This window comes from Lontra canadensis, unplaced genomic scaffold, assembly GCF_010015895.1.
Source record: "Lontra canadensis isolate GAN:19392208 unplaced genomic scaffold, GSC_riverotter_1.0 scaffold116, whole genome shotgun sequence".
Lineage (NCBI taxonomy): Eukaryota > Metazoa > Chordata > Mammalia > Carnivora > Mustelidae > Lontra > Lontra canadensis.
Window position 1 is genome coordinate 3,485,678 of NW_022631110.1, and position 12,083 is coordinate 3,497,760.

The window sequence follows — 12,083 nt, forward strand, 5'->3', positions numbered from 1 at the left end:
AGGAAGGCAAAATCAGCCAGCACGGAAGAAAGCAGAAGGAAGGGGGAGAAGAGGGCTTCAGGCACGGAAAGAACCAATATTAGCCCTGAGCTGAGCTCATCATCTCCTCTGCACTGATGATCATTTCATTTCTGTGGAGGGGATGGAATCAGAAAGTCACGGATGATCCTGACCCAAAGAGATCACAAACATGGATACCACCAACATGCAAGCAGACAGGGTAATGGCATGGTAATACCGTTTCCCTGATTAAATGATGATCACATCTTCAAGGTAGAAAGCAAATTCGATAGGCACTTGCCCTAGATATCCAGCAACAGAGGATGACTCTGTGAGTAGACAAGTTGCCTCTGGGAGCAGCTGAGCCCCACCTTCTAAAAGCATCTGACAGCCCCACAAGGCAGCTCAGGCCCCACAACCCTGCCCTAGTTCTGCCCCTGACATGCTTGGAGACCCTGGGAAAGTCACTTCTGTGCTCTAGGCCTCTGGTCCTTCCCCGTGGTCTACACAGGACACCCGTGGTCCCACCTAACTTCCAGGGGCACCATGAGGGAAAGGAATGGCGACGAGGGGCCCTGGGCTGCTGCTGCCAGCTACCCTGGAAGCATCCTGCACTGGGAAGCCGCGGTCACACATATAAACTGACCCATTATTAACTGAGGTGCTCAAGAGTTGTCTAGAAAGGAGGAGCGTAGAGATGAAGGAAGCTGCAGTCCTAACTCCACCCTCACAGCAGGTCCAGCTCCAAATATTGAATGGTCCCTGGTTTGAAATATCCTGAGGAAAAGGTAAAACTCTCACCTCATATTTTTTTCTCTTCTTGAAAAGATTTTTAATTTATTCATTTGAGAGAGAGAGAGCAAGTGAGAGCACGAGCGGGATGGTGGGGGAAGGGGAGAGGCAGAGGGAGAAGCAGACTCCTGGCTGAGCAGGGAGTCCTAGGCGGGACTCGGTCCTGGCACCCCGGGATCATGACCCCATCTGAAGGCAGACGCTTAACCACCTGTGCCACCCAGGCACCCCACTTTGTATTTTTTCTTCTGTTTCTACCATTATCTAATCTTCTGGCTTCCTTCTTTCTTTAGAGCACACCTATCAGTTTCCTTCCCCTTCCTTCCATCTCCATGCCCCATGATTTTTATCAATAATATTATCTTTCATAGTATTTACTTTCATGTTCTCAAATAGGCTTATACCCATGAAGAAATGAGGGCGGGGGGTGTCTGCTTTGTTAGGGGTCAAAGACACAGCTACTCAGGGGAGCTTTTTAATAAAAAATATAGACTTAAAGATCCTTGTTTACAAAGGGCTCACATGGGAAGCCCTTCCTTCCAGGTTAGGGGGGCTGAAGCCAAGAGGCTGTCGGCCAAGGTCAGGAACATCAGCCCTCTCCACAGCTGGGCTCGCTTACCCCCAGGTGGCAGTGGTCTGAGCAAGGAGTGCCCAGAGGTGGCCACCATTACAGCTGAACCCCAGCCCGGCCTGCACCAGGCTGCTCTCAGCCTTTCTTTAGGGAGCTTCTCTCATTGGAAACCAGACCCAGAGGCTTCTGAACCCTTTCAACCATGCTCTGAGCACAAATCACGAAGGCAGGGATGGGGGCGGCAGGAACACAGATGAAGGAGCTATTTTTGAGTGACTGGAAATAAAAGCTAAACACAGGTGTGTTCTGTGCAAATGGAAATGTTCCCAAATCCACAAGAATTCTTTATAAATAAACTAAAAAACAAACCATTTGGGTTGCCACATTTCATCCTAGTTTCCAAGGACACACACAAATAGTTCAGGTCTTTGCACATTATTTCAGGAACCGTGGAGGGCTTACAGGCACCCACTAAGGGTGTCTGACTCATTTTCTAGAAAGCTACACAAAATGACAATCTAGGGCTAAAAACGAGGGCAATGCATGCCCTGTGACTCCTGCCACAGCCCAGAAAAACAGGACAAAGGGAAACCACCTTAGCTAACTCTGAAACAAAAACACTGATGGAATTTGGGGTAAATTGAGAACCTCTCCAGCCAAAGAAGTTGAATTTAGACAACAATGATTCAGGTCTTTCATCTCAACTCATACACATAATAAAGCAGCACATCAAAATACACATTAAACAAATCAAAGCGAAGCTCTTCTCTTTACAGTATCAACAGCACACATTCATCTAAATGAATTTATAGGTGATTCTTTAACTCTGAGGAAGATGTAAGAATTTTCTATAACGTCAGCAGGGTATGACAGACTCAGAGTCCATTTTCCCCCACTTTTCAGCAAGTAAAATACTTAACGGCATATTTTTTCTCCAAATTCTTGCTGAAATCTCACCCCTTGTGAATTCCGAGCTATTTTCAGGCAAGTCTTCCACCACTGTTACCCCCCTCCCCCTTATAACATGGTGTTCCTGCCCCAGCAGCAAACTGGGCGCAATCACAAGAGCCCTTCCTTCCCCATTTCCAAGGTCAGAGAAAGAGCAACCAAAGTTGAAGCGACGATCTATGTATACGCAGCACCTTAGCAAATCCTCACAGCAGCCCTGTGAGGTCTGCCTTCTGGCTGAGGAAACTGAGGCTCAGAGGGGTTAATTGAAATGCCCAGTGACACACAGCCATGAATGGTGTTGCTGGGATTCAAACCCTGGTTTCTCTGAGCAGGTAGCCTACATGGCACTTGTCATTTTAAAATGCTTCCAACTAAGTGGAATGTTAGGTCAAGGGTGGCAGATATTTTTGGGGAATAAAAGTCAAAACCGGCAGAAGGACAGGATATCAAGGGACCCAATTTCACAGACCATATAAAAGAATAATAAAAACAAAACTGATAGTACACAGGGGACATTTTAAAGTAACAAGCTAAAAATGGGCCCAGGTACATAATGCAGCATGAGTTAAGACTGACTGTATTATTAGCTATTGAAAAACCAGCTAAGTGGGTTGACAGAGGCCATCCTGGGCAGCAGGAACATGGGCTGGGTCAAGTTAGGGAGGATTCATGAGCAGGTTGGGGACATCCCAGGAGAGCTTACTGTAGAACAGTGATGTGGACCAAGGCCAGAAAAGCCAGACTGAGGCCAGAGCGCCTGGGCACATGGGTGCCAGGAGAATCGAGCTGGATTTGACAATAAAGGAGAGGAAAGTTGCTAAAGACTTTCACTGGAGCAGAGGGGTCCCATGAGCAAAGCACCATTAGGAGATGATAAAACGAGGGGGCTGGGGTGCCAGCATCCCTCTGCCCCTGACTGCCCCAGTGTTCTCCTCTGGAGCAGGTGCCATGGAGGGAGCCGGGAGAGGAAGGAAGTACAGCCTCTGGCCTGGGCCTGGTTCTCCCAAGGACATGAAGAGGCAGAGACACAGGAAGGCAGAATCGCTAGGTTCTGGCGCTGCTGGGCTCACGAGTGGGGGTAGGGCTGACGGAGGGGGAGCAAGGGTGAAAGTGACACAGGCGCTCTTGGCCTGAGGAGCGGGAGCAGGGTGTAAGCCAAGTCAAGGGGCCAAGTGTACGGCAAGGATAACGAGGTCACGTTTTGCAAATGTCATAATATTATCTATAAGCTGCTTCCGTTTCTAAACTGCACTTAACTGCAGGAAGCTACGAAAGCAGGGACATCTGGCACTATCTCCCGGACAACTGAGACCAGCCTTGCACAGCCGTCCGTTCCTTTCTCCCGGCTGTGCACATGGAGGATGGAACCAGGAGACAGTCTCTTTCTGACTAAGCTCTTTAGAAAAATTCAATTCTTTTTATCAGACTGGATCTCAAGCTGGTAGGAACAAAAACATCAAGATGAATGTGTTCTCATCATAGGTAATCAAATGACAAGGACAGGAAAATAATATATTAAGGTAGAAATAGATGTATTCAGATAACAGACCATCCGTGGTAGGTTCCCCCCGCCAAACTTTATTAAATATTATTGGTACATCTGGTTTTCGGTTAAAAAGAGCCTGCCCCCCTCTGAATGAAAAGAAAAACAAAAACAGTAGAGTGCCTCCCCCCATTGCAAAGCATGGGTTACTGCGCTCTCTGGGCACTCGTCACAGGAGAAAGTGATCTGCCCCTTTCCCTGCAGGACTAACACCAATTATCTGTGCTGATTATTGAACTATTTGTATTATGCTTTACACCTATTTAACAACTTCTTTATTCCGAATGTTCCATGCAGGGTATGGTTCAAAATAGAAAGCGCGCCATGCAGAAGCCACCTGAGGGAGGCGCGGCTGAAGGTTGACGGGGAAGGTGGTAAAGAAAGAGAAGAACTGCTCTGCCTCCTTGGCAGAAAGGAACAAGACGGGCCGCATTTTACCCGGCTCTGATTTCCTCCTGCCACAGAAAACACTTAAGAGAAATACGCTAAAATGAATGCGGGAGAACAGCTTACACGTAAAACAATGGTCAAGTTCTTGGCCTCTCAGCAGCACTGGGAGTAGTTTGCTATTCCAGAAAGGAGTTCCATAACTTTATGGACACACTTGGGGATGCGGGAAGGGGGTGTAGGCAAACCCTGTGACCCCCTCCTTCTCTGTAATGGCCACAGGAGCAAGACCCAGAGCCTACTTCCCCCACCCTAACCCCTGCCTGTTCTCTCTCCTCTTTCCCCGCACTCTCCACCCTGCCAATACTTTCCAGCCCTGATGACCCCCAAGTCACACTTGTCCCGAAAGCATCACGTGTTCCCTGCCACTCACTTGGACCTCAGAATAAAGCCACTTAGACGTCTGAAAGATGGGTCAGCTTTTCACCATACCCGACCATCATGAGAATCCTGTATCTCAGACAAAACGTCATCTATTCTAGGAATCATTTAAATAATGTATCTTTCAACCACCTACTTGGTGAGTACCACTGCATGAAAGCATAAACAGTACATGGTTCGGGCCCTGTTAAGCTGTGTCACTTCACATGGATTTTTATAGCTCTCTGTATGTTTATAGAGCTCTGCCTGCAGTGATGATAAAATCATCCAACCTTCTTCACCCAGACAAGACAAGCAAAATTCTCTCAGCCATGCTACCTGTCTTTGATCAGAACAGCACACATTCTTTACACATTTGCTGCCTGTGAGGTATGACCTGCATTTTTAAAGCCCCTCTTTGGATACCTCAGGACAGGGCGGGCTCTCCAGCCAAGTAGGCCGCCTACTGGGTTAGCCGCTCTGGGATGGAGTTTTCCACCGGGCCGTGCCAATCTGCTGCTGGCTCCAAGGCCAACAGAACCTATTTGGTTTTCAAGTTCGTTCACTCACCTGGATGTGTCGGGCTTAGCCCAATCAAGAGAAAAGATGCAAGAGTCTTTCTCGGGAGTTCAGGAAATGAAAATCAAATGTTTAAAGACCTAAAACAAAAGCTTGTACTGTCCAGTCAATGCCTCTGAGAGGCTCGCCATTTCAAAGGCAGGAGGGAAGCTTTGCTTACCTTATTGATGAGAGTCACTATATCTCCTTCTTTGATTGTCAATTCATCATCATTCTGTGCCTCATATGGAAATATTACTTTGCAGTAATCCTTGGCTGTAAGAAGAAAAGACAACACAACCTTTACAATGCTTCTTCTAATGGATGGCTCAGGAAAAGATGCCTACTCTCCCATTAAGTTCAGGGAAAAGCACACTTAACAGAGAGGATAAAAGGATTGAATAAAGAAAGGGTCACCTGCGAGAAACTACCTAAGATTGCTCATCTGGGGCTCACGCTTACTTATTCTCTTCACTTTTTCCCCTTCACAAATCATGTGATGTCATCAAGTGCCATTGACTGCTTTGCGTCTCTCAGGCAGAAACCCAAAAAGATTTCCTTGGTCTCAGGTGTATATTTTATGTGCTCTTTATTTTATATACCATTTTCTATACTCTTTGGGGGCAGACATGATCTACAAAGAGCAAAAAGCTTAAATTCTCCCCTCACTGCCTTCTTCCACACCTCACTAAATCAGAAACAGGTATGTGTGTATGTTAAATGCTTCCAAGGTACTCAAAACAATAAAAAAAAAAAAAAAGACTCCATTACGGTATATCTCCTGAGACAGATATTTCTATGTGAACATGTGTCAACCACAAACAGCCAACAAATACTCACTAAATGTTCTTTATATACATGTGTATACTGGGGAGACAAACTTGTTCAAATATGTCCCAAGGCCTCTCTGGGGGAAACTATTTAGGTGAGGATGGTCATTAGCAAGGATGTCCCCCAAAGACAGAAAAACACTGAAAACCAGTTCAAACATGCCATCAATTATATGCTTTGGATGTCTATCTGACGTTAGTGGTGCCAGGCTGACTCAGTCAGAAGAGCGTATGGCTCCTGATCTTGGGGTTGTGAGCTCGAGCCTCCATGCTCGGTGTAGAGATTGCATTAGTAAATAAATAAACTTAAAAAAAGAAGAAAGCCAATCTGATGTTAAATCTTCTCTATTTACGCAAAAGCACCAGTTTAGAAGAGAGCAAAAACATTGTCAGGTATCCAGGAAAGTAAAACTTGGAAAAGTGGGGTTTGATGACTTGGGATTGAAGGTAGAAAGGAAAATTCCAGAGAATTAGTATCTACTGGGACAGGCATTTGTTATTCTGCAGCTAAGTCAACAATCCTAATGGCGTTAGATGGCCTTAGATATTCCCCAAGGATCAGGCCAGTTCCTGCAGACAGATCATAACTTAGAGCTATATACGCAAGTATTAATTATATGGTCCCTAGCACAATTTATATGACTGAAATGTGGCGGGTTTTATTATGGTTAATGTCACATCAGTCAAAGAGGGTGATATATAAAATAAAGGCAATAAAAAGATCTGTAATACAGACACAATGTGGTCTAGGGTTGGTTCAGATATGATGGGAGGGCAGGGAGGAGAGAGGGAGAGGGGGCTGGGAAAGAGAGCGACTCACTTTCTGTGGCAAATAGTTTTGCTTTCTGTCCAATGGACAGAGTATATCAGTTACATCCCCTGCCCTAGTGTTGGAAACCTTTCATTTTAGGTACTCTGGGCCCCTGATGCCTTTTGCTCATTAAGCCATGCTGAGGGGCACTGGTTTTAAATCCCATCAATATTAATTGGCCTAAAGGAAATAAAAGCAAAAATGAACTTTTGGGATTTCATCAAGAAAAAAAGCTTCTGCACAGCAAAGGAAACAAAACAAAGAGGCAACCTACAGAATGGGAGAAGATATTCGCAAATGACAATACAGATAAAGGGCTCATATGCGAGATCTATAAAGAACTCCTCAAACTTAACACACACAAAACAGATAATCACGTCAAAAAATAGACAGAAGACATGAACAGACACTTCTCCAAAGAAGACAGACAAATGGCTAACAGACACATGAAAAAATGTTCATCATCATTAGCCATCACGGAGATTCAAATCAAAACCACATTGAGATACCACCTTACTACCAGTTAGAATGGTCAAAATCAACAAGACTGTAAACAATAAGTGTTGGAGAGGATGTGGATAAAGGGGAACCCTCTTACACTGTTGGTAGGAATGCAAGTTGGTGCAGCCATTTTGGAAAACAGTGTGGAGATTCCTCAAAAAACTAAAAATAGAGGTTCCCTATGACCTTGCAATTGCATTAATGGGTATTTACCCCAAAGATATAGATGTAGTGAAAAGAAGGGCCCCAATGTATGTATGGAGCCCAATGTTCATAGCAGCAATGGCCACAGTCGCCAAACTGTGGAAAGAACCAAGATGTCCGGGGTGCCTGGGTGGCTCAGTGGGTTAAGCCTCTGCCTTCGGCTCAGGTCATGATCTCAGGGTCCTGGGATCGAGTTCCGCATCGGGCTCTTTGCTCAGCTGGGAGCCTACTTCCTCCTCCTCTCTCTCTCTCTGACTGCCTCTCTGCCTACTTGTGATCTCTGTCAAATAAAATCAATAAAATCTTTTAAAAAAGTTAAAAAAAAAAAAGAACCAAGATGCCCTTCAACAGAGGAATGGATAAAGAAGATGTGGTCCATATATACATGGAGTATTATGCCTCTATCAGAAAAGATGAATACCCAACTTTTCTATCAACATGGATAGGACTGGAGGAGATTATGCTGAGTGAAATAAGTCAAGGAGAGAAAGTCAATTATCATATGGTTTCACTTACTTGTGAAGCATAAGGAAGAACATGGAGGACATTAGGAGAAGGAAGGGAAAAGTGAATTGGGGGAAATTGGAGTGGGAGACAACCATGAGAGACTGTGGACTCTGAGAAACAAGCTGAGGGTTTTAGAACAGAAAGGGGTGGGGGGATGGGTGAGCCGGGTGGTGGGTATTAAGGAGGGCACGTATTGCATGGAGCACTGGGTGTGGTGCATAAACAATGAATCTTGGAACACTGAAAAAATAAAATAAAATTTAAAAAATATTAATCTGCCTAAAGATTCTTAGGTCCACAGTTACTTATGTTTCATCTCTCTTTAATTAGTAATAGCAAACCTCCCAAATTCTGAATCAGCCAAATATTCTAAAAGGAGGGAAAAAGCTAAGCATCTTTAAATTGGATAATGACAGCTCTTTACCAATTTTCCTACTGACTGTGCTAGTGAAATATGACTATCCAACTTCAGAACTTCCAACACTGAAGTAAATACAGCATTACTGAAGAACTGCCCTGCAGAGTCCCAGTCTGAAGAATAATTCATTGGACTGAAGTCATGGAAATATTTTACAAACAAGATAAGACACCTGTGGTCAACAAAGGGAAAAGAAGCATTGTTTCTATTCCTTTCCATCAAAAAAGTTCATTAAGGGGGCACCTGGGTGGCTCAGTGGGTTAAAGCCTCTGCCGACCCTGGGATCGAGCCCCACATCGGGCTCTCTGTTCAGCAGGGAGCCTGCTTCCTCCTCTCTCTCTGCCTGCCTCTCTGCCTACTTGTGATCTCTATCTGTCAAATAAATAAAATCTTTAAAAAAAAAGTTCATTAAGTGAGGTAGACATTTGTTCACAGGAGCCATTCCCCATCCTCTTCCCAGTTCATATAACCCTACTGCAATCAGGTACTTTTTTGGGAACAGGGAACCCCCCAACACCCATGGCTGTGGAAATAAGTGAGATATGTCTAGGCAAATAATGTTAATCTCACTCCCCTTTGTCAATGACTGTCGATGTGATCTACTTAGATGTGAGAGGAAATCTGCTGGGAGGGGGAGTGAGGCTGTTAGATTTTGTTCCCTGATTAAAAAAAGGATTGTGAGGAAAATAGTTGCCCCTGCCTTTTTGCTTTCAACACTGTCTCGTCCTTGTTGGAAGACAGCATAGTGTTTGGCACTGTTGCAGTCATATTTCAACCATGAGAGGAAAGCCAGGAAAATCACAGAGGAGGGGACTCTGAGCCTTGACACCACTGAGATGTCTGTCAGATTAACCAACGTTAGGGGGCCTGTCTCCGGATCCCTTGTTACCTGACTCCAATAAACTGTACTGCTTACTGCCACTTTGTGGCTGCATAGGTCTTTATCACTCAAAGCAGAATGTACTGTGACAAGAAGGAACTCCGTAGAAGAGGACATCTCCAGTTACCTCCCCCAAAACTCTTGAGTATAACCTGCCTCCACTCAGAAATCCACTTCCTATGCATCTGTGTCACTCCCTCTCCCCCCATCTCTTCGTTACCTCAAGAACTGGCCCATAGCAGAGGATAAATAAATGACTGTGGGATTGACTTATAACCAACATAGTGAGAAAATATTTACAAAAAACTACCAGTCTGCCTTTAAAATGTTTCACAGGGCCATTTTGTTTTCTGTCCAGTTTTGCTATTAGTTAAGGAGGGCAGGTATACCCCTGCCCCCCCCTTTTTTAAAAACAGCTTTAAAGACATATAATTTTCATACCAGATAATTCACCCATTTTACTTACATGCTATGAATAGTTTTAATAAATGTATATAGTTACATGACCATCAGCATAACCTAGTTTTAAAACATTCCCACCATGTACGCGATTTTATGTGTGAGGCATTAGACAAAGAATTATCTGGAAGGCACCAATTTCAGATAAAAGGAGGAGATACGGGTACCAGTGGCTACTCTCAACTACCATTGTCCATGAAGCAGGTTTTGACATCATGCTTGCCCCTTTTTGCATCACCATAACCTGATGCAGCTCCCACTCAACGTTTCTTGATCCCCTAGTGATATCTACAAACTGGAGGAAAATTTGAGGGACAGCTAAACAGGAGGAGAGTGTCCTAGGCCAGGAGTCAGGACTGTCAAGACTACGTTCAGTCCCAGCTGGGCTGTCCTGAGCATAAAATCTGAGGCAGCTATGCTGTAGCTTTGGACTTCAGTGTCCTTAGGTGTAAAATGAGAGACTGGCCAAGGAAGGATGAGAGAAGAGTCTGGTTAACTTCCGCAGAGCACTTTTTAGCAAACTTCAACTTATTCCAAAACTCCAATATAAAACAACTAAAAACAGAGATGCTCTGGTTAAATTAGAGAGTGGGGCTGGCCCATCCCCCACCTGGGACCCTCAAACAATCTCAGTGAAGCTCTGGAGGCTCCAAAAACCACACCAGACTAGGCCTGAGTTCTGGCCACCTCTAACATTCCATGGTTCTAGTCACGGGCACTGAAACTCAGCTATCTCCAATCAAACATGGCAACCAGAGACTTCCACTTTAAGCCCTGATGATATATTTAAAGTAATATTTTGTCTTTACCACTGAGGCATTTGGGTCCTAATTCAGCACTACTGGAAAATAAAAACATGCTGTCAGTTTGGATGTACGAGTGGTTTTAAGATACTAAAAAATAAGTGAAAAAATGAATTAACTCTGAGACTATGACTTTAATTTCAGAGTATATGGAACAAAGATGTTCCCTACTTTAATTCAAACATTTCTTGAAGGACCACCACGAAAAAGACATTGTCAGTCCTTGAGCCTGTGATATGCAAGTCACTACCCATTGCACCCTCCTGTAGAAGTGATGAACTAATGCCTGGGGAAAGGCGAAGGTAAAGGATGACAAGAAGAAAGGACAAACAGTAGAGGAAGCACAGAGTCACTCTGACGAGGTATGGCTGTGGTGTTGCAGAGGAAGGCACGATTACATTCAGGAGGGAGTTCACAAAGGAGGAAGCATTTGATATGTCTTGAAAGAAGAATATAATTCCAAGTGCTTTTTGGATGGGGGAAGATGAGAAATTTTAAATGAGTAGCAGACAGAGAGGGAGAGGAAGGGAACGAAATTTTGGAGGCAGGCATTTTCCATTTATTCGTCAATTAGATGGATTTAATTAGTCCAAGATCACATAGATGCCACCATGCGCAGAAAAAAAATAAAAGCACAACTTATCCAGCAACTGAGATGAATTTGTCTCTATCTTCAAAGAAAGATTTAAAATAAAACTGACGAATTAGCCTAAGACTGAAATCCTGAGTTAATTCTTGAGCTTTTTTGTCTTTTTAAAAATATTTATGTATTTATTTTTAAGTAATATCTACACGCAGTGTGGGGCTTGAACTCAACCCTGACATCAAGAGTTGTGAGCTCTACCGACTGAGGCAGCCAGGCACCTGTTAAGCTTTTTGTCTCAGAGTCCTTTAAGAACCTGATAAAAACAAAAACCAAAAAACCCACAAAAAATAGTAATTCCTTCTTTCCAGGAAAAGGAAAAAAAAAAGATACATTCAAAGGTGCAGAGAAAATGCTGCGTAAGATATCAGAAGGTTCAAGGACCCTGAGACCTTTGCCTACTTCCAAATCAAGATCCCCTATTCTAAGTACCGATGGGCATTCCACTTTTAAGAAAGTTGTTCTATTAAAACCCCCAAGAAGTCCAGTCATGATTCACATCACCCCCCCAAACAAAAACTACATTACTTCAATCTCTAGACTTCTAGAAATTTACATGAGATTAAAAACAGACTGTTTAAGAAACTGAACTCACATGCCCACAGCCCATGACTCCCTTCAGATGGTTTTATAATCTATTCATACAAAAACAAATAAACCAAATTAAAAAAATTCCCTCAGCTTAAAAAAAAATAAAAGCAGAACAAATAGAATAAATATATCAGCAAGCAGGACACACACACACACACACACACACACACACACACACACCCAAGGAAATAAGATTAAATGCAGGACCATTCTC

The 12,083-nt window shown here is 43.9% G+C and overlaps 1 protein-coding gene across 10 annotated transcripts in view; it reads right to left on the minus strand.

The window, feature by feature from the left end:
- The window catches only part of SH3KBP1 (SH3 domain containing kinase binding protein 1), a 335,619-nt gene that overhangs the window by 74,917 nt on the left and 248,619 nt on the right, over nt 1-12,083 (minus strand). For all 10 annotated transcript variants that reach the window (XM_032840763.1, XM_032840758.1, XM_032840760.1 and 7 more), the window contains one exon: nt 5,404-5,498. In XM_032840763.1, the coding sequence (XP_032696654.1) occupies nt 5,404-5,498 (95 nt within the window). The remainder of the gene's footprint in view (nt 1-5,403; nt 5,499-12,083) is intronic.